We start from the raw sequence: 22273 nt of genomic DNA on the forward strand, positions 1-22273 counted from the left end.
TTCACAATGAACAGTGCAGGAAAGCAGAGAGTTGCACAGAGAGATAATTCCAGAGAGCTGCATGGAATCTTCATTTGAGTACTGACCAGTTTTAAGTACAGAACTACCCCAGAAGATTAGTGGGAACAATCCTCAGAGCTCACATAAACGTGGGAATATGTTCCTGCTGTGGACTGAATTGTATTCCCCCCAAATTTGTATGTTGAAACCTAAACCCCCATGCGAATATATTGGAGATAGAGTCCTGAAGGAGGAAATTAAGGTTAAATGAGGTCATAAGGTTGGAACCCTGATCTGATAGAACTGATGCCCTTAGAAGAGCAAGAGACGCCAGAGCTCTCTCTCCACCATGTGAGGACACAAGAAGGCAGCTGTCCACAAACCATGAAGAGAACTCTCACCAACAACTGAACCTGCTGGAAACTTGATTGTGGATTTTCCAGCCTCCAAAACTGTGAAAAAGTAAATTTCTGTTGTTTAAGCCACCCAATCTGTGATATTTTGTTATGGCAGCCTGAGATGACTAATACAGTTTCTTTTGTACCAGTGTGAAAGACCTCATAATTCATGGAGCATCGATTAGAGTACTTAGAGCTGCTCTCATTCTACCTAACACAGAAAAAAGTAAGACCTGAACCTGAACAAAGCTCAAGAATATTTATAAAGAAAACCAAAAATATACAGTATCCAACAAGGTCAACTTAATAATCAAAGTCTGGCATCCAATCAAACTAACCAGACAAGCAGAGAAGCAAGAAAATGGCATAGATGGTACCATTAGTAGACAAAGATATTAAGAGAATTATAATGGAGTTCTGTATGTTCAAGAAACTAGAGGAAAGAGTGAACATATTAATTAGAAGCATTGAAAATATTAAAGGATACAAATCAAATTTTGAAATGAAAACTATAATGTCTGAGATGAAAAATATGTACTGGATGGGATAAATGGTAGATTAGATTTGCAGAAGAAAAGATTAGTAAGCTTGAATGCATAGTAATAAAAACTATCCAACATGAAACAAAGAGAGTAAATATTAGACTAAAAGATGAATAGCTCATTAGTGAGCTGTGGGGCAACTTTAAGTAGACTAATATACATGTAATTGGAGTTCTTGAAGGAGCAGAGAGGGTGTCAGAAAAAAATAGAGGAATAATTTTTTCTGAATTTGATTGAAACTGTAAATCTGCAGATCCACAAAATTTGATGAACCATATGCACAAGAAATATGAGGAAAACTATACCAAAAATATGATGAAATTGCTTAAAATAAGTGATAAAGATCTTTATATTATCCAGAGAAAAAGGGCAGATATAACATACAGTGGAACAAAAGTAAGAATGACAGCAGAATTCTCATTGTCCAGAAAACAGTGGAACAAATATTTAAAGAACTGAAAGAAAAAACTGTCAACCTAGAATTCTATATCCAGTGAAAACCTCTTTCAAAAACTAAGGTGAAATAAAAACTTTTTCAGACACACAAAAGCTGAAAGGATGCATCCCTGGCAGACCTGCTTTATAAGAAATGTTACAGAAAGTCCTTTAGGCAGAAGTAAAATGATACCAGATAAAGATCTGGACCTTCATAAATGAATGAAAAGCACTAGAAATGTAAATATGTGGGTAATTATAGGAAACTTTTTTCTTCATTATTTAAATCTTTTAAAAAGGTAATTGACTATTTAAAGCAAAGTAGTAACAAAGTATTGTGGGGTAGAAGTAAAATGTATGAAAACTATAGCACCCAGACCAAATGGGGAGAAGTAGAAGGGGACTGTTTTAATGTTCTTATACCATGCACAAAGTGGAATAATAGCACTTGAAGGTAGACTGTGATAAGTGAATAATATATAACATATACCCTAAAGCAACCACTAAAAAAAATAATAATTGTAGCTAATAAGCCAGCAAAGGAGTAAAAATGAAATAATAAAAAGGTAGTCCAAAAGAAAGTGGAAAAAGAGGAAAAGGGGAACAAGGAACAGATGGGACAAATAGAGAGCAGCTACCAAGATGGTAGATTTAAATCCAGACCTGTCGGTAATCATATTAAATGTGAACAGTTTAATATCCCTATTAAAGGGCAGAGATTGTCAGATTGGATAAAAAGCAAGATCCACTTATCCGCTGCTTACAAGACACCCACATTAAATATAAAGGCACAAGTAGGTTGAAAGTATGAAGAAGGATATACCATTGCTAACGCTAATCACAAAACCTGGAGTGGCTATACTAATATTAGCCAAAATAGTTCTCATAGTAAAGAATATTACCAAGGATAAAGAGGATTATTTCATAATAATAAAGTGGCCAGTTCATCAAGAAATCATAAAAATCTTCGAAAAGACAACCCTCAGAATGGGAGAAAATATTTGCAACTGACAAAGGATTAATCTCCAAAATATACAAGCAGCTCATGCAGCTCAATATCAAAAAAACAAACAACCCAATCCAAAAATGGGTGGAAGACCTAAATAGACATTTCTCCAAAGATATACAGATTGCCAACAAACCCATGAAAGGATGCTCAACATCACTAATTATTAGAGAAATGCAAATCAAAACTACAATGAGGTATCACCTCACACCAGTCAGAATGGCCATCATCAAAAAATCTACAAACAGTAAATGCTGGAGAGGGTGTGGAGAAGAGGGAACCTTCTTGCACTGTTGGTGGGAATGTAAATTGATACAGCCACTATGGAGAACAGTATGGAAGTTCCTTAAAAAACTAAAAATAGAACTACCATATGACCCAGCAATCCCACTACTGGGCATATACCCTGAGAAAATTCAAAAAGAGACATGTACCACAATGTTCATTGCAGCACTATTTACAATAGCTAGGACACGGAAGCAACCTAAGTGTCCATCGACAGATGAATGGTTAAAGAAGATGTGGCACATATATACAATGGAATATTACTCAGCCATAAAAAGAAACAAAATTGAGTTATTTGTAGTGAGGTAGATGGACCTAGAGTCTGTCATACAGAGTGAAGTAAGTCAGAAAGAGAAAACCAAATACTGTATGCTAACACATATATATATAGAATCTAAAAAAAAAAAAAAACAAAGGTTGTGATGAACCTAGGGGCAGGACAGGAATAAAGATGCAGACATAGAGAATGGACCTGAGGACATGGGGAGGGGGAAGGGTAAGCTGGGACGAAGTGAGAGAGTAACATTGACATATATACACTACCAAATGTAAAAGAGATAGCTAGTGGGAAGCAGCCGCATAGCATAGGGAGAACAGCTCCGTGTTTTGTGACCACCTAGAGGGGTGGGATAGGGAGGGTGGGAGGGAGACGCAAGAGGGAGGGGTTATGGGGATATATGTATACATATAGCTGATTCACTTTGTTATACAGCAGAAACTAACACAACATTGTAAAGCAATTATACTCCAATAAAGATGTTTTTTAAAAAAGTATAAATAAAAAGAATTTTAGAATAAATGGATCTTTTTAAACAAAACAAAACAAAAAAGAAGTCATAAAAATCTTAAATGTTTATGTGCCTAGTAATAGAGCTTCAAAATACATGAAGCAAAAACTGACAGAACTGCATGCACATATAAACAAATCTACAATTCTGGTCAGAGATTTCAACACTCTTTCAGTAATTGATAGCAGGGATGCAGTCAGCCCTTGAAATTAGTTCTGGGGAACTAATGGGAAGTGGGAAGTAAAAGTGGTGAGATGTGAGGCAGGAGAGGGAAAGGAAGAAGCGGAGAGGTTAGGAGCCTAGACCTCATCCTGAGGGTAGTGCCTGGATACTGAAGGGTTTTGAGCAGGCTAGAGACATCATTAGGTGTGCCTTTTGGAAAGATTGCTCTCATTTTACACTGGAGAGTGGTTTGTCACAGTGCAAGAGAGGAAGAATCAACATGGCTTCAGCATGTTTAATTGCTGATGGCACTGAGCCAGTGTAGGAGGAGAGCTTGCTCATACAGGAAAGGGGATCCAGAGTACCAGTGGAGGGAATTATCTTTAGAAATGAAGGGATGTATTTCTTCCAGTTTAATGGGAGGGAGAAAGAATTGGGTGCAAGTACAATCAGGTTTGTAGTTGGGTGGCAGTACATTGCAGGACCACCCATCTCATGGTTTCTATTCTCATAGTAGAGAAAGCAGAGTCATCTGTTGAGAATGAGACAAGTGTGGCAAGGCAAGGCAGGAGGGTTGAGGGAGAGTAGAAACTTGAAATACTCTGTGGAGAATGAGAGAAAACAGATTAGGGACGTGGGAGTAATTACTTAGCATTGAGGCCGCTGTTCAGACTGACGATCGTGAAATTATAGTGGCACAGATTAAAGTTCTGTAGTTTTGTTTATCAGCATTCAGACACCCAGGTGTAGACAAGGAGAAAACAGGCAGTTGGATTGATCTGGAGCTGGGGGTTTATCAGGCATATGTGATGAAAGGACAACTGGGAAGAGATGTGCAGATCAGAGGGTGCATTTGAGGTGATGATAGACCATACACTGAAAGGGAAAGTAGTGGGCAATTAAACATGCTGGAGCTTTGTAGATTCTTCCTCTCAAATCTACCCACTGCATTACACTGGTTGGAGCCATCATCATCTCTCACCAAGATTATTGGAAGATTTCCTAATCATCTCCCTGCCTGTGGTCTTGAAAGTAGGATGTCAGGGTGGTGGCTGACAAGTAAAATGCCGTTTATTGGTGTTGAGCAGACCAGGAAGCTGAGAGGCTAGCACAGTAGATGCATCCTATAGGTGACAGGAGGACTTGGAGTGAAGAGGGAGACCTTCCAGGAGCTTTTTCGCTTAGTCGCGTTTTTCCAAAAGGAGAGCTCTCATCTCACTTCCCGACCTGAACTTGTTCGCTGCTGGCATCTACCTGTTGCTTCTCTTTGCTCCTTGAATTGTTCAGTGTAGAAATTTGTGCCCATCTTAATTTCTCCCTTTCTGATAGAAGATGTATGTGTCCTGTCCTCTAGGAAGCGTAAATAGTTCTTGGCATTCAACCAGTTTTTCTGAATCTTTTTCCGCCCTGAATAACCAACGTCCATTTTATCTTTGGATTCAATTCGTTCATTCACCTCAGGGAAACTTTCTTTTATTTTATTTCTGAAGTAATTGTCTTACTCTGTTCTATTTATTGGAGTTGAAGGTACCAATTATTTTTATGTTGGCTCATCTTTGTCTCTTTTCTGTATCTATCATTTATCTCTAATTGCTTTGGCTACTTTGTTCTTTTTTTCTCTGCCTTCGATTACGGTTATCCTGGGCCTTTTCTCTGTGGCATTGATTTGCTTTTAAACCATATCTATTCTTTTCCCCATTAGTTGATCTCTTAAAGTCATACTGGCATTGTTTTGGTCCTCACATTATTTCCATAGTTCTGTGGTCTCTCATTTTGTTGTTTTATTACCACATCTTTGAAGTTAAAAAGAGGAATGGCTATTCTTACTAAGTTAGGGGCCACATTGTGCTACCCGAATCTTTCTTTCCCCCCCTTGGCCACTGCTTTTCTCAGTTTATGGCATATTTTACCCATTTATTTACTTGTTTGGTATCTGCTGATCAAGTGGAGCAGTAATTTTTGACAGATTTGTATTACTATTTTTATTCTTTCCTCATTGTTCATGCGTGTTGCAGATTAACGATTCCGTGATAATGCCTTACTCCTCCATCTTAACCAAGAACTCAGACCCATAGCAAGATTTTTATAAATACTCTTATCGAGTGGTTTTGATATGAACTTTTTGATGTTACCCTTCATATTTTGATGGGAGTGGTAGCAATTTAATCTAGTGGAAAACCAGAATCATTGGTTTTATTTGGGCATATCTAATGTAACTTCAATGTGTTTATAAATTGGTTGTAAAGTTACTGTTTGTTGCCAGGAGGAACCTGATCACCTTTTATTTGCTCCTGCTGACTACGGTAAAAAACCACAGGAATGTGGATTTCAAGGTGCCTTCAGTTACCCCATGAACCTTTATTTACCATCTGATGACATTTTTATTTCTTTTTTGCCAGCGTAAAGATGTTAGTTATACGTTGGTGAGTCAGGCCACTTAATAGGTGGTATTTCTGCTTTCCTGAGTAAAGTTAACCTCCGTGGAGTTGTCCTCTAAGTAGCAGGTGTGAATACCTGAGCTAAGATATTTTACGAGCAGACCTTACCGTCTGGTTGCTTTACCTCAGGCCCCTCCAGACTCCACTCACCACTTGCCTTTCTTGCTCTGTTGGCTTGTTTTATACTGTATAGAAAGAAAGGATGCATTAAAATGGGATTTTTATTCACCTAGCTGATTGAAACCTTGAAGTTCTCTTTTGTCCTCCAAACTTTTTTACACGTGTGACCCACTTAAAGGAAATGCCTGCCATCTGTCTGCGATTTTTTTTGAAACCTTTTCACTGGGGGCATGTAGTCTCTAGAAAAATAGTATCCTTTTTCTGACTACAATAGATTGGAAATGCCTAGCACTACAATAATAAAACAGTTAAAGAGTAGATAGCTACTTTGCATTGATTTTCTTTTAGTTTATCACTTATTAGATCTTTTGAAATCCTGATAGGTAAACTGTTAAGTCTTGATCCTTGTTTTTGGTTTTATTTTGCATGTGGCTATGTTTAAAAAGTCCAAACTGTGCTGAAAGCACAAGGGCCACTGTAAATAATCTTTATGCAGTCTCAGATTTCTATTTAATTATTTGGAAAAGGAATTGACACTCCTTTTCGTCCTATTTCTCTCTTCTTCCATAATCCCCTTTGGCTATTTTACCTCAATTGAGGAACTCTACAGGGTTCTAATCTCTCTCCCTTTGCCAAGGGAAGGGAAGCAGTGAGGGTCAGAGGTGAAGTAATTTGAGCACAGTTTCATGTCTAATAATCCCTTCAGAACTCTGTGAGGTACAGAGATTGTTCCCTACTTCTTGGCCTAAGGAAATATACCAAGGGAAGTGGAGTAGTTTGGTCAGTGTGTCTGACTCCAAAGCTCCTACTCCCCCCAAAACCCCGCAAAGTAGTGATTTATTCAAGAGGGAAAGTCTGGTTTTAGGAATTATGGGTGGTGCAGCCCAGTGGTTAAAAGCATGTCAGAAAGATAAATTAGGAGGAAATTGTTTAACTTCCTTGTGTGTTGGTTTCATCTGTAAACAGAGATAGTCAGCACTTTTTTGTGTTGCTGTGGGCCTGAGTTAGTGTTCATATAGTGAATAACAAAATAATAATTCAGTAAATGTCAGCTTAGAAAAATAAAGATCTAATATTAGAGCAGGTCCAGAAGCAAGGCTGAATTACTAACTTAACTTGGAGCTCCTGATCCTGGACAACCTATTGGTTTAAACTGACTGGAGTTGGATGGATGCTGTCCAGAGTTTCTATCCTGCTAAAATACCTGATTCCAAAATAATGATTCATAGTTGTTGAAAAGAAGTGTTAAAATCCGAGTCCCACGTATGCTAGGGTTAAGATATGTTGATTTCATGAGGAATGCAATATAAGTCTAGATTTCTTTAAATCTGGGAGACTTCCTTGGTGGCACAGTGGTTAAGAATCTGCCTGCCGATGCAGGGGACACGGGTTCGATCCCTGGTCGGGGAAGATCCCACCTGCCACAGAGCAACTAAGCCCGGGCGCCACAACTACTGAGCCTGCGCTCTAGAGCCCAAGAGCCACAACTACTGAGCCCACACACCACAACTACTGAAGCCCATGTGCCCTAGGGCCCACGTGCCGCAACTACTGAGACCGTGTGCTACAACTACTGAAGCCTGCGTGCCTAGAGCCTGTGCTCTGCAGCAAGAGAAGCCACCGCAATGAGAAGTCCGAGCACCGCAACGAAGAGTACCCCCTGCTCGCCGCAACTAGAGAAAGCCTGCGCACAACAACGAAGACCCAACGCAGCCAAAAAAAAAAAAAAATTCTGGTGCCATCTTGTTTCAGTCAAAGAGCACTTGGTTAATGCAAGTTAGTTCAAGTAAAAAGAGTTGATTGAAGGATACACGGACACCTTATGGAATTTAAGGGCAGGGAGTATTGGCTGGGCCTCCTTGGTACTAGAAAACTGTCAGAAACTGAAGGTGTTCACTTCACCTTTTAGGGTCTAACTTATGGTTCTCTTTATATTCTTTCTCTTTTTATAGCATTCTACAACATGGTACAACGTTTGCATTGTTTAGTTTCTTGAGTGTATTTGAATTGCTATTGGGCACCCACTAGATCTGGTGACCGTTGTGGCCCATGTCGATAGAGTCATTTGTACTAAATGTGGCCATTTAAGGCCCACCTTTTTAGCAGAAGATACAGGTTTGTAGAGGATAAGCCTACAAAGAAGAGCAGGTGCAGAAACCCTGTCTGTTATTAATATTTTCACAAAAGAAAGAAAGGTCTAGAAACTAGTTGTGTGTTTATTAGCCCAGTTCCCCAAACTGAAACTTCTAGCATTACTTGATGGCAGAATGCCCTGATAGCATGCTAACTTTTTATGAGAAAATAATTCTCTTGGAAGTTGATCCTGCAAATCTAAATTTGTAAGTTTGCTGTTGTCACTTTATAATAAATATTGAATGTTAATCTTCATCTTCTTTTGAATTTCTTCCAGAGATATGAAGACTATGGAATGGCTCCCCCATCAGGCCCATTACCAAGGTAAGGTTTTTAGGAGAAAATGTATCAGGACTTTCTCACATACGCTGTTTCTTATATTTTGCAAATTTGTTTCTTTTAGCTAATATGAGCAGATGAAAAACTCTTGAGTTGTGTGTTATCTTGATCTAACCAGAAGAGGAGGAAAAAAGTTGGAATTTAAGTCCTGCTTCCAGTAGTGACAGACTAGATAATTTGCTGATGATAAGTGGAAAAGCTAGACAAGATTTAAAAAATAAAAACAAAAAACCAGGTGGCTAACAGGGCAGTGAAGCCGTATGGGGCCAAGATCCAGCAAATCCAGAGAGATGAGCCCTGCCTTTCTCCCGCGGATACCTGCTGATTCCAGAGGAGGTGACTGAGAAGCTGGGCAAAACTTTTGACAGACTCATGAGGCTTGGAGTCTTGAAAATGCACCATATCGAAAGTTGTGTGGTACATCTAAAGCCATGTTAGTGAGGCACTTTGATGCCTTGAAAGACTCAAAATATATTTGAAAAGAAAAATGGCTGAAAGTCAATAATCTAAGTGTCTGTCTCAATGTTAAAAAAAGATCTAATAAACCTAGGGAAGTAGAAGGAAGGAAATAATAAAAATAAGAATAGAAATTAATGAAGTAGAAAACAAATACCATACTAGAGAAGATCAACAAAGCTGAAAGTTAGTTCTTTGAAAAATTCCTAGAAAGAGAAAACCTGAATAGTCCTATAACTATTGAGTTTAAAGTCATTATTAAAATTCTTCCCACAAAGGAAACTTCAGGGCCAGGTGGCTTCAACAGTGAATTCTACCAAACACTGAAGGAGTAAAAGATAACCAATGTCATACAAACTCTTCTAAAGAACAGAAAAAAGAGAAAACACTCCTCAACTCATTTTATGAGACCAGCATAACCTTGATACCAAAGACAAGAAGGACAAGGACATTGCAAGAAAGGAAACATTAAGGGCCAGTTTCACTCCTGAACATAGATGCCAAAAATTTGAAACTATATATTAGCAAGTATATCCAGCAATAAAGTCAATAGGATATCTATCATATCATAATCAAATTGGATTTTTTTCCAGCAGTGCAAGAGTAATTTAAAATTTTTAAAAATCATTGTAATTCTCCACTTGGCAGTGAATAAAGGAGGAAATGTTCTCATTTCAGTAGATACAACGTTTGATAAAATTCAACATCCATACATGGTAAAAATCTTAGCAAACACAGGATAGAAGCAGACTGATAGTAATCTGATAAAAAGGTATCTTGGCAAATATTGCTTAATGGTGAAAGGTTAAAAGCTTTCCCTTTGAGAGCAAGAACAAGACAAAGATGCCTGCTTGTATTACTTCTATTCAGCATTGCCCTGTGGGGTCCTAGCCAGTATAATAAGGCAAGAAAAAGAAACAAAAGGATTAAGGAATTCAAAGAGAGAAATAATACCGTTATTATTCACAGATGATATAATTTTGTAGTAGAAAAACCTAAAATGTCAACACATGAATTGTTAGAAGTAAGCGACTTTAGCAAGATGGCAAAATAGCAAGATAGTTAAATTACAAGGTAGCTGGATACGAAGATTACAGAGATCAGTATACAGCATTATAAGACCCGTATACAAAAATCTGTTCTGTTTATGAGCAGTTACAGAAAATAAAAAATTTTAAAGATACTATATAAAATAGCATTCAAAAATATAAAATACCTCAGGATAAATCTAACTGAAGATATTCAAGCCTTCTAAAGAAAGATATTCATGGATTGTGCAACTCAATATTTTTTAAATGTCAATTCTCCCCAAGTGATCTATAGATTTATTGCAGTCCCATTCAAAATCCCAATAGTTTGTTGGGTTTTTTAATACCTGGAAACTGACAAACTCACTCTGAAATGTATGTGGAAATACAAAGGGCCAAGAACAGCCAAGACACTTTGAGAAAGAAGAATAAGATGTTAGCACTGTTCTAAATGTTATAAATTACTGTCAAGGAATTAAGAGTGTGGTATTGTTATAAAGCAAGACAAATAGACCGTTAGAACAGAAGAGAGGGTTGGTAATTCAGGCCCACATGTGAATAGACAGTTGGTTTATTTCAATGAAGGAATTGTAGATAAACAGAGTCTCAGAAATTATATTCAACTATCCCTTTAATGATCGGAAGTCACACAGAAGTAGGAATGTTATCTGCTTCCTCCTTACTTTTTCTTTTTTTAAAAATTTATTATTTATTTATTTTTGGTTGCATTGGGTCTTTGTTGCTGCGTGCGGGCTTTCTCTAGTTGTGGCGAGCGGGGGCTACTCTTCGTTGTGGTGCGCGGCTTCTCACTGCGGTGGCTTCTCTTGTTGTGGAGCATGGGCTCTAGGTGCGTGGGCTTCAGTAGTTGTGGCACGTGGGCTCCGTAGTTGTGGCTCGCGGACTCTAGAGTGCAGGCTCAGTAGTTGTAGCGCACGGGCTTAGCTGCTCCGCGGCATGTGGGATCTTCCCAGACCAGGGCTCAAAGCCGTATCCCCTGCATTGGCAGGCGGGTTCTTAACCACTGCGCCCCCAGGGAAACCCACGCTTTCTTTATTTTTATTTATTTGCCCTCATTTTCAGCAGGGTTTCTTCTATTTTTCCCCAACCCTCCTCCCCCACCAAGGCAGTGCTTTGTGGTCCAAAAGCAACAAAGTAAAGGGAACAGGTGGAGACTAGGTGATCCCAGGCAGAAGCTAATGATAGGGGGACCAGGTGATCTGACTTGCCCAGTTCAGTCCTAATTTACACCTGTTGTTCAGCATAATTATTAATAAATTTCACTCTCAAAAGTGTTCTGGTTTGGATGATAAATTTTACGGTCACCCAAGATAAAAGATTCTAGAGTATTTGGAGTGCACTGGACTATCTGAGCACACAATTTAGGATTAAAAGGATGCAAATGTAGGCAGGAGGGTGCTAATTGACTGGGTAAAGCAGAAATAATTAAGTAAAGGGCAAGAGATAGTTCCTGGGTGGATGGTCCAGAGGTTATGATTAGGTTAGGTGAGCTCCAGTTTACAGATCTGGAAGAAGGAGTGTGCATTGGCTAAGCTCTTAGATATGTAAGGCCAGAGAGGTCAGACATCTGTTTCCGAGGTCAATCTAAAACAGCAGCAGTTATTTAAAGAGATTAATATAGGTAGACTGAGTTTCAGTTTATGAGCTGTACTCCAGAAATGACAGTATAGAATAAGGGCAAGTTGGTGTACTTTCTCATCGAACAGGTATAATCTATTAATTACTAGTTAACTGTCATTTGTAAGAAACTGTAATTAAATTATTATCTTTTTTTTATTCTTAAATTTCTTTAGAAGAGTGGTTCTCAGGGTGAGATTCTTAGATCCCTAGAAGTTCCTTGAGACCCGTTCAGGGAGGTCTGTCAGGTCAAAACTATTTTTATATAATATTAAGCTGTTATCTGACTTCTCTCATTCTGCTGACCCTTGCACCAAGGTGTGAAAGCAATGGTGGGTGAAACTGTGGTGCCTTAGCATGAATCCAGACGGTGGCACCCAGCTGTTGAAGGACTCGCTCCAGTATTCTTCACCGCTGGGCAATCACAGCTTTTTTTTAAATGCCAGTTTTATGTTAGTATGTCATTGATGAAGTAGTAAAAATTAATTTTATTAAACCTAGACCCTTGAGTCTCTAACAGTCTGGGTGACAAAAGAGGAGATGCATATAAAGCACTTCTACTGAATATGGCCTTTTGAAGAAAGGCACTTGTTCAGTTGTTTGAGTTGAGAATTGAACTAACTGGTGCCATGTTTTTCCTTGAACAAACAGCCAGCAGACTTGGGTGTTTGGCCTCGAAAAAGAACCTGTCACTTCAAGGAAAACAACTGACAGCATTTGTTGCCAATAATAAAATTGAGCTTTCAGGTGAAAATTAGAATTTTGGAAACTTGTCTGCCACCGTGCAATTGACAGCTTCCTAGTACTTAAAGCCTTCTCTGATGAGCTCAATGGTGATATTGATGAATGTGATTTGGGGTTACTGTAAAATAAAATGTGTCAGTAAAATAAAAGTCTGCATAACTCATTGAACCAATATTTTCCAAATGACCAGTGTCATAAAACCATGCATAGGTCTATTCAGAGTGCAAGAAGGACCAGTGGTTTTAATGTAGCAGACATGAAAAGTTCATTGGTACTGTTTCAGAGTCTGTATTGCCACTCACCCTTAAGGAAATATTGTTGAGTTCTGGTGTGGTTTCAAAGAAGAATATTTAAGCGAAATACTACTTGAATATTATCTGGAAAGGCTATTAAAATCTTCCTCCTTTTCCCAACTACATATTTATGTGCGGTGAGCTTTTATTCTTAAAATAACTGACGGCAACTGATTGAATACAAAGTATATGAGAATCCAGATGTCTTCTCTTAAGGACATTTTTTTAAAATGTAGAATTCTTCTCATTTAACTTTTTTTGGGGGGGTGGTTGGAAAATATAGTTAATTTTATGAAAAATGTTGATATGTAATAGGTTTAATATTGTTATTTTTAAGTGAATTTTTCATTTTTTCAGTTTTAATTTTGAACATGAAAACTATCTGTAGATACGGTCCACATAAACAAAAGCTCTTGGGAGCTCTCATTTTTATGAGTGCAAACGGGTCCTAGAACTAAATAGTTTGAGAACCACTGCTTTAGAGCACTGGTTTTTAGCCTTGATGAAGCTCAGGGTCATCAGTGGAGCTTTAAAAACTACCGGTGTCGGGTCCCACGTCTAAAGAGTCTGTTTTCACTGGTCTCGGGTGCAGCATGGGCTCCGCAGGTGACGCCACCGTACAGCCAAGGTCGAGAACCACCCCTTTAGTTGGGCGCTGGAGGTGAACGGGCCCCGGAGCTTGAGCCACACCCTCTTTGGGTCTGTAAACTGGAGCATTTCTTCTTCTGTCATCCAGCAGATTGGATAAGCATCAGCTGTGTTCCAGCGTGTATACTGGATGGTATATATACTTTTCACAGCACTGGAGATTTGTCAGTGAGCAAATAGAGTCCCTGCCCTCGGGGAGCCTGTGTTCTGGGAGAGGAGATGGATAATAAGCCAACAGACAAATCGGTCTTATTTTTCCTTAAGGGCTGAGGGTGGACCTAATAAAGTGCCAGAGTCAGGCAAGTGTGGTCCTGACGCTTGGGTGCGCTTCGCTTTCAGACCAGGTTTTGGCCCCGGTTTGCTGCAGTCTGCGGAGCTGGTGCCTGCCGAGCCCCAGCAGACCCAGGCCTCGTCCGAAACCACCTCGTTCGCTGCCCGAGGGATCTACTCTGAGGAGGTGCCATCGGTGGCCCGGCCTCGGCCTGTCGGGGGCACCACAGGTACATGTGGCTATTTACCTTGCGTTTCCTTTTAGCTAACTTCTGCAGAGATCATTTTCGACTTCCCAGAGTATCAGCATCCCGTTACTGGCCTCTTCCGCCGGTAAGAGCCGTGTCCCCTCGGATCCCGGTGAAGATGTAGGGCTGGGGAGGTAGGAAAGGAGAGAGTGGCTGAGATCCCAAGACTGACAGCCTCTGATTTGTTCCTGAGTAAGTGTCTCGAAAACAGTCCCTTCACATGGAATTCACACCCACACCTCTTCCAGGGAAAACGTTTCTGAAGTCTTACAGTGAACTGAAAGACCTATTTCTGAGTGCTTGCAATGGCACGAAAACAAGCGTTTATTTTAAAGAAGGCACTTTTCCAGTTTGTAATAAGCAACCTAAAAGTTGATGGAAAGTGACCAGAGGGAGACTTGTGTTGTATTTGGTCATTTCTGGGAGGGTATAATCACTGTTTTCTCCTCGAGCCTTACCTCCTTCATTTTTTCCCTTCTACCTTTATTAATAATCATCTTTTTCTCGTTCTAAAATGTCCTTGTCATTTTCCCATGCCTCTATGCCTGTCCCTTCCCTGCTGTCACACATGGGCAGAGTCGGCAGTGGAGGGCCTGGGGAAGCTGGTGGCCACATGGAACTGTTCTAGGTTTTTTTCCATCTCCTCTTTCAAGTCATCATTAAAAGAACAATCTTAGTGTCATTTGTGAGTAACCAGTGCAGTTCTTTACTTGGTAATTCAACAGTGAAAGGTCACATTTTCTGAAGTTGTCTTCTAATTCATTACTAAACTTTTAAGTCTTTGCACACTGCTTTTCTTTACTTTTAGTATTTAGGTTTGCTTTAATTACCTGTTGGAATTCAAATAAAAATCTATACCAGATTATCTCCACATAGGAAACAAAAGTTCTCAGTTTATGTTCTTGAAAGAACATAAAGTGCCTGCCCAATTTCTGGAGCTCTTGAAGCCAGAGAGAAAGTATGTTTTATTTTTAAAGGATTCTAAAATATATTTTGATTTGTTGTTTGAGAAACATTACACATAATGTGGTTTACTTGTAAAACTACAATATTTAGTATATTCAATGTAAAGATACAGGGAATATTTTTTCAGACCAAAATTAAAATTTAGGGATTAAAATTTTTCATATATTCAGTTTTGCTTTTTTAGAAAAAGAGCTAGAAATACCAGTATTTTGACAATCTTTTTTGTCAGTTTTTGAGATGCATGTAGAGATTTGAGGAAAGGAAGAGCCCTTAGAATTTTGGTAAAGCAAAAAAGGTATAATGGTTTCTGAATTGAGTATCCTCAATAATTATATCCAGATTAGGAGTAAATTTATTTTCAGAAAATGAGAAGAAAAGAAAAAAATACATTTGTCTCAGAGTCTCCTGGGAATTTTGTGATAATAGTTGAACCCACAACAAATCCTCATCAAGTTCAGTAGATGCTTGACGTTTATGAGGGATTCATTCTGAGATCTTTGTAAATCCCCAAATTTTCAAACACTGCTAGACCTCATAGTTGATTTCCCTAATCAGTCCAACGGAAGTGTAAGTGGACCAGCTAAGAGACCCCTTCCAGACCCATAATGAGAGACACTGCTGGTCATTGACACACAGCATCCAGCATGGCTGAGCTGATATTCTGACAAGGCAGTTGGCTGGTCGGCCTCCACCAGGTTGCCTGAGACCCAGTCTTGTGCCCCAGATTACAAATCACTGTTGTATGTCATGAAACTTCATCTCATGAATAGTTGATACTATGAACACTGATTTGTGCATATCACTCAGTGTTCCCAAAACATCTGTGTACTTTAAGATCCTGAGCTCTTTCCATTTCTTTCTCTTTTTTTTTTCTTTTTGTTTCTTGTACAGCTACTCTAAAAAGTCCTCGAAGTTCATTATTACTCCGTCTTACTGCACTTTATTACCAGGGCTCAGAGCCCATCTTTTATTTTCCCTGTTCATTTCCTTCCTTTTGGAGGCTGGTGCTTTAATAAGAGGAGCCATTACATGTTAAATAATTTATTTTGCTATTTTCTCATTTTCTGGAGTATATACAGTTTTATAATGTCATCAAGTAACTAGTTTAGGCCAATTCCAAATTTGCGATAATTGATGGATAATTATCCAGTGTGGTCTTGTATTTTGCATTGTCTGTCAATCAACAAAACAAAGAATGTATCCTGATAGCCTACAGGATTTCCCATACCTTGCAGGTGCTGTGCTTTGCAGTGCGTCTTGTTTCCCTTATTAATTGTTTTGTATTTGAACCTTGTTGCATAGCACTTATACCAAACAGAATATTCAGACATATTCATTTTTAATCTGGAGGAATATAGAAATTATATGTATGAAATATTTGCAGAGGAAGTTATTTTCTAATAATTTGCCATAAGAGATTAAATTGTGTAAAAATTTGCAATGGAAAAAATACTAAGATATACTAGAAAAGTTACTTTTCTGACTATGTAAAATTATCAAACATGTATATGTCTAAAAATTACCAAAAACAAAAGGAAAGTAGTACCTAGGAAGATTTACAGCAGATACGACCAAGAGGTAGTCTTATTATAGAGAATGGCTCATAAATTGATAAATGGGCAAACTGCAAAAGATAAACAGGCAAAGGACAGAAAGAAGGAATGCACAAAAGAAATGTGTGTATATCATATGAAAGTAAACATGAAAAATGTCCAGTTTTGAAAATGATTAAAGAAATGCAAATTAAAACCATGATGAGCCACCGTTTCAATCATGAAATTGTTTTTTATAATAATGTGATGTGGTAAAATTAGCATTCGGTTTCTTTATCTGTACAATGGGGATAACATTAGTACTTACCTCTTATGGTTGATGATTGAAGAAGATAACAAATGTAAAGTGCTTAAAATAGTGCGTGGCATATAACAAATTTCAATAAATATTAGTTGCCATTGTTATTATTATTACTATTGTATTATTTCCAGTGATGGTGTAAATCGTTAAACTTTCGGAAAGCAGCTTGGCAATATAACTTCATGAGCCTTTGATTTGGTAAATTTGGGAATATAGGCTCCCCTCACCGAAGAAATGCAAAATACTGGAGAAAAACTACATGTACAAAGATGTTTATTGGAGCATTATTCAGAATAGCAAACAACCGAGCTCCCTCAATACCCAGTTACAAGGACATCAGTAGTCAACTGTACAGCTATTTAAAATGAAGAGCTCAGATAGAACCAGAAAAAGGGAATTTAAGATTTCCTGGTTGCCTCCTATGCATTTGGTACTTGACCTATTTTATCTCTTTTAATCCTTGAAATAACACTGTGAGGTAGACTTTTTAACTTCATTTGAAAAGTAAGGCATTGAGGCTCAGCTGGAGTGATTACTGGGTGTCCAAGGTCACGGGACTTGTCAGTGGCTGAGCTGCAATGCAAACCCAGGCTTACTCGGGATGATGGGGCACTTGAATCATGGGGGAGCTTGTGCTGTCTCGTTAAGTGAACAAAGCAAGATACAGAATCCTGTCTGAACTACGACCTCAACTACTGTTACAATTTTAACACAAAGGTATGCTTTTCTCCCTGTGCAGCTGTCTGAACCTTTATAAGTGATGGGGAACACTGTACTGCATTTCTGTTCTTTGCAAGATTTGCTCAATGTCTGTTGGGTAAACAGTACTGATAGTTCTAATAATTTTAATACTGTTATGAATCTTCAGTAACTGACAAGCACTCCTGCAGAGTACGTTTTTAAAAATGTATTTGATTAATGGAGGCCGTTAATTAGGCAACTAGAGTAGGAGTAGACTTGAAGACGGAGGGGGCCACCTCCCTTATCTCTGTGAAAACCCTGAACCTTTGTGGGACCAGTCTGAGCATCACAGATGAATTAGATGATCCTAGGAGCATTTGGAAATTGGTATTTTATTTCACAGTGTTTAAAACTCTGTTTTTCCTCCCTCCTTCTGTTGGAAAGGGATATTTCCATATGCCAAAGTTGATGGGGGAGAAAAATACGTTGTTTAAAGCCTGGCTTTCACAGCCACACAAGGCTATAGCAAGTCTGAGTGTAGAATGAGTGCTGGAGATATCTGTCTTTGCTATCAGTATACCTCAATGAGAAGGCTGGGTGGGTGGCTTTAAATTTTTAATTATCATATGACAAAGTTATGAAAACAATGTGAATGTAACAAAAATGTACTTTAACATTCCGAATTCACACTCTGCCTGTTAAGGAAACAAAAGCATAATTGTATTTTCAGCTCCTTGTGAGTCTCAAAGCCATAAGCAAGAACCAGGTTTCAACTTCTTTGTGGCTCCAAAACCTTTCACTCCTTTTTTTTGAATAGATAAGGTCATCCTTATTTGTAGCCTCTACAGAAATGAATGGAAGGGCCCTCTGTTATGCCCTTTATTCCCAGTCCTTTGAAGGCTGGCCGGGAAAATAGGAACACCACTATTAGCCACTGTATTGAAAGGAAGTAAAAGCCTGCAAACCCAGAAACTCACGGTCTGTTTTTCTTAGGCAGTGTCTTCTCTGGAGGTAGAATTGGTGCCACGTTTGAGCAATGCTCGTATCCCCAGGGCGTGCTGTGGTCAGAACCGAAGTGTCTTACGGGGCAGCCTCACCCCCCTACCAGTGTTCACTGGGCCACTCACTGTGTTCCTCCAGGCTCCCAGATCCAGCACCTGACACAGGTGGGAATTGCCAGCAGAATTGGAGCTCAGCCAGTGGAAATCCAACCAGGCAGAGGCAGCCAGTATGGGGGACCAGGCTGGCCTTCGTACGGGGAGGATGAAGCCGGCCGGAGAGAGGCTGTGAGTACCTTGTGTTGGGATCGTCGTTGAGAATTCAGACATGATCACTTAGTGTAGCTGCTGCTGCTTCTGCTTGGGGGATCTCTTTTTAAAACCCACATAAAGTTTTAACTCCCCTCACTTTTTTTCCCCTTGAGTGTGTTTTTTTTCTTGCAGTTTGTAGATGGTAAATTCCCTCTGACCAGAGTGGGAGAGTACTGGCATTGAAATTTGGGAAAGTATATAATTTTTCTTGAGGTAGCTTTCAGGCTTGAAGTAATGAGTTTTAAAAAATAACTTAAGAGGGCGGAGTCAACATGGTGGTGTGGGAAGACACCAAGTTAGCGTCTCCCCACAACTAGGGCACCTGCTGGCCGCTGGTGGGGGACCCTGGCGTCCAAGGAGACGGGAGAAACCCCCAAGTGAACCGGTAGGACGTGGAGGGACAGAGGGGGGAGGAGAAGTGGAGGCCAGACAGGATTGGTGCCCGTGAGGCTGGGGAGATCAGGAGGGGCAGGCGGGAGGGGCCCTCCAGGAGGTGCGGGAGAGGAGCAGAGGGCAATTGCCCCGCCCACTCGGGCATGGGGAGCCTACTGGGCTCCCAGGTGAGGCCCCCCATCCTCTGAGACCAGGGTTGGGGGGCACGCCTGGGCCCCTTCTGTTCCTTGAGCCTAAGCCCTGCCCCCCACAGCCCCCAGGGCCTTTTCCAGCCCTGTGGGTCCTCAGCATAGGCCCTGCCCACTGCCCAAACCTAGCCCTTGCTTAGGCCCCACCCTCCACAGCCAAGGCCTTTTCACTGTTTTTGTTTTATTTTTTCCTTTCTTGCTTTTTTTTTTCTTCTCTTCTCCCTTCTCCTCTTTCTTACTGTTGTGGTGCCGTTGTACCTTCCGGTTGTTGATTCATCTATATTTTTAGTTTTATATTCTTTCTAACATATCTGTTAGTTTCCTAGTCTAATTTTATTTTTTACTTTGTTATTGTTCTCTCTCTCTTTTTTTTTTTTGCCACCCCACATGGCTTGTGAGATCTTGGTTCATGAGCCTGGGACCCAGCCGAAGCTCCTGCGGTGGAGCTCCATGTCAGAACCACTGGACTAACAGAGAACCTCAGACCCCAGGGAATATTCATTGGAGTGAGGTCTCATGGAGGTCCTCATCTCAGCACCAAGACCCAGCGCCCAATAGCCTACAAACTCCAGCGTTGGAAGCCTCAGGCCAAACAACCAGTAAGACAGGATCACAATCCCACTCATTAAAAAAAAGAAAAAAAAATGAGACAGCAAAAAAATATGTCACAGGTGAAGGAGCAAGGTAAAAACCTACAAGACCAAATAAATGAAGAGGAAATAGGCAATCTACCTGAAAAAGAATTCACAGTAATGACAGTAAAGATGATCCAGAATCTCGGAAGTAGAATGGAGGCACGGATTGAGAAAATACAAGAAATGTTTAACAAAGATCTAGAAGAACTAAAGAACAAGCAAACAGATGAACAACACAATAACTGAAATGAAAAATACATTAGAAGGAATCAATAACAGAATAACTGAGGCAGAAGAACGGATAAGTGAGCTGGAAGACAGGATGGTGGAAATAACTGCCGAGGAGCAGAATAAGGAAAAAAGAATGGAAAGAAGACATTCTCAGAGACCTCTGGGACAACACTAAACACATCAACATTCGAATTATAGGGGTCCCAGAAGAAGAAGAGAAAAAGAAAGGGTCTAAGAAAATATTTGAAGAGATTATAGTTGAAACTTCCCTAACATGGGGAAGGAAATAGTCACCCAAGTCCAGGAAGCACAGAGTCCCATACAGGATAAACCCTAGGAAAAACGCACCAAGACACATATTAATCAAACTAACAAAAATTAAATTCAAAGAAAAAATATTAAAAGCAGCAAGGGAAAAACAAAAAATGACATATAAAGGAACCCTCATAAGGTTATCAGCTGATTTTTCAGCAGAAACTATGCAGGCCAGAAGGGAGTGGCAGGATATACTTAAAGTGATGAAAGAGAAGAACCTACAATCAAGATTACTCTACCCAGCAAGGATCATTCAGATTCGATGGAGAAATCAAAAGCTTTTCAGACAAGCAAAAGCTAAGAGAATTCAGCACCACCAAACCAGCTTTACAACAAATGCTAAAGAAACTTCTCTAGGCGGGAAACACAAGAGAAGAAAAGGACCTACAAAAACAAACCCAAAACAATTAAGAAAATGGTAATAGGAATATACATATATTATAGATATCGATAATCACCTTGAAAGTAAATGGATTAAATGCCCCAACCAAAAGACACAGATACAAAAACAAGACCCATATAAAATGGGTCTGAATGGATACAAAAACAAGACCTATATATATGCTGTCTACAAGAGATCCACCTCAGACCTAGGGACACATACAGACTGAAGGTGAAGGGATGGAAAAAGGTATTCCATGCAAATGGAAATCAAAAGAAAGCTAGAGTAGCAATACTCGTATCCGATAAAATAGACTTTAAAATAAAGACTATTACAAGACAGAGAAGGACACTACATAATGATCAAAGGATCAATCCAAGGAGAAGATAAAACAATTATAAACGTTTATGCACCCAGTATAGGAGTACCTCAATACATAAGGCAAATGCTAACAACCATGAAAGGAGAAACCATCAGTAGCACAATAATAGTAGGGGACTTTAACATGCCACTTAACACCAATAGACAGATCATCCAAACAGAAAATAAGGAAACACAAGCTTTAAATGACACAATAGACCAGATAGATTTAATTGATATTTATAGAACATTCCACCCCAAAGTGGCAGAATACACTTTCTTCTCAAGTGCACATGGAACATTCTCAGGATAGATCACATCTTGAGTCACAAATCAAGCCTCGGAAAATTTAAGAAAATTGAAATCGTATCAAGCATCTTTTCTGACCACAGTGCTATGAGATTGGAAATCAGTTACTGGGAAAAAACAGTAAAAAACACGAAAATCAATGGAGGCTAAACAGTGCTCTACTAAATAACCAAGAGATCACTGAAGAAATCAAAGAAAAAGTTAAAAAAAATACATAGAAACAAATGACAACGAAAACACAACGACCCAAAACCTATGGGACACAGCAAAAGCAGTTCTAAGAGGGAAGTTTATAGCAATTCAATCTCACCTCAAGAAACAAGAAAAATCTCAAATAAACAATCCACCCCTACACTTAAAACAACTAGAGGAAGAACAAAGAAAACCCAAAGTCAGTAGAAGGAAAGAAATCATAAAAATAAGAGCAGAAATAAATGTAATAGAAACAAAGAAAACAATAGCAAAGATCAATAAAACTAAAAGCTGGTACTTTGAGAAGATAAACAAAATTGATAAGCCATTAGCCAGACTCATCAAGAAAAAGAGGGAGAGGACTCAAATCAATAAAATTAGAAATGAAAAAGAAGTTACAACAGACACCGCAGAAATACAAAGCATCCTAAGAGACTACTACAAGCAACTCTATGCCAATAAAATGGACAACCTGGAAGAAATGGACAA

The 22273-nt window shown here is 39.2% G+C and overlaps 1 protein-coding gene across 2 annotated transcripts in view; it reads left to right on the top strand.

Moving 5' to 3' along the window:
* KIAA1549 (KIAA1549 ortholog) overlaps positions 1 to 22273 on the top strand; it is a 144351-nt gene that overhangs the window by 116102 nt on the left and 5976 nt on the right. For both annotated transcript variants that reach the window (XM_059933253.1, XM_059933252.1), the window contains 3 exons: positions 8585 to 8631; positions 13790 to 13950; positions 18610 to 18755. In XM_059933253.1, the coding sequence (XP_059789236.1) occupies positions 8585 to 8631; positions 13790 to 13950; positions 18610 to 18755 (354 nt within the window). The remainder of the gene's footprint in view (positions 1 to 8584; positions 8632 to 13789; positions 13951 to 18609; positions 18756 to 22273) is intronic.

The sequence above is a fragment of the Balaenoptera ricei genome, chromosome 9 (assembly GCF_028023285.1).
Source record: "Balaenoptera ricei isolate mBalRic1 chromosome 9, mBalRic1.hap2, whole genome shotgun sequence".
Taxonomy (NCBI): domain Eukaryota; kingdom Metazoa; phylum Chordata; class Mammalia; order Artiodactyla; family Balaenopteridae; genus Balaenoptera; species Balaenoptera ricei.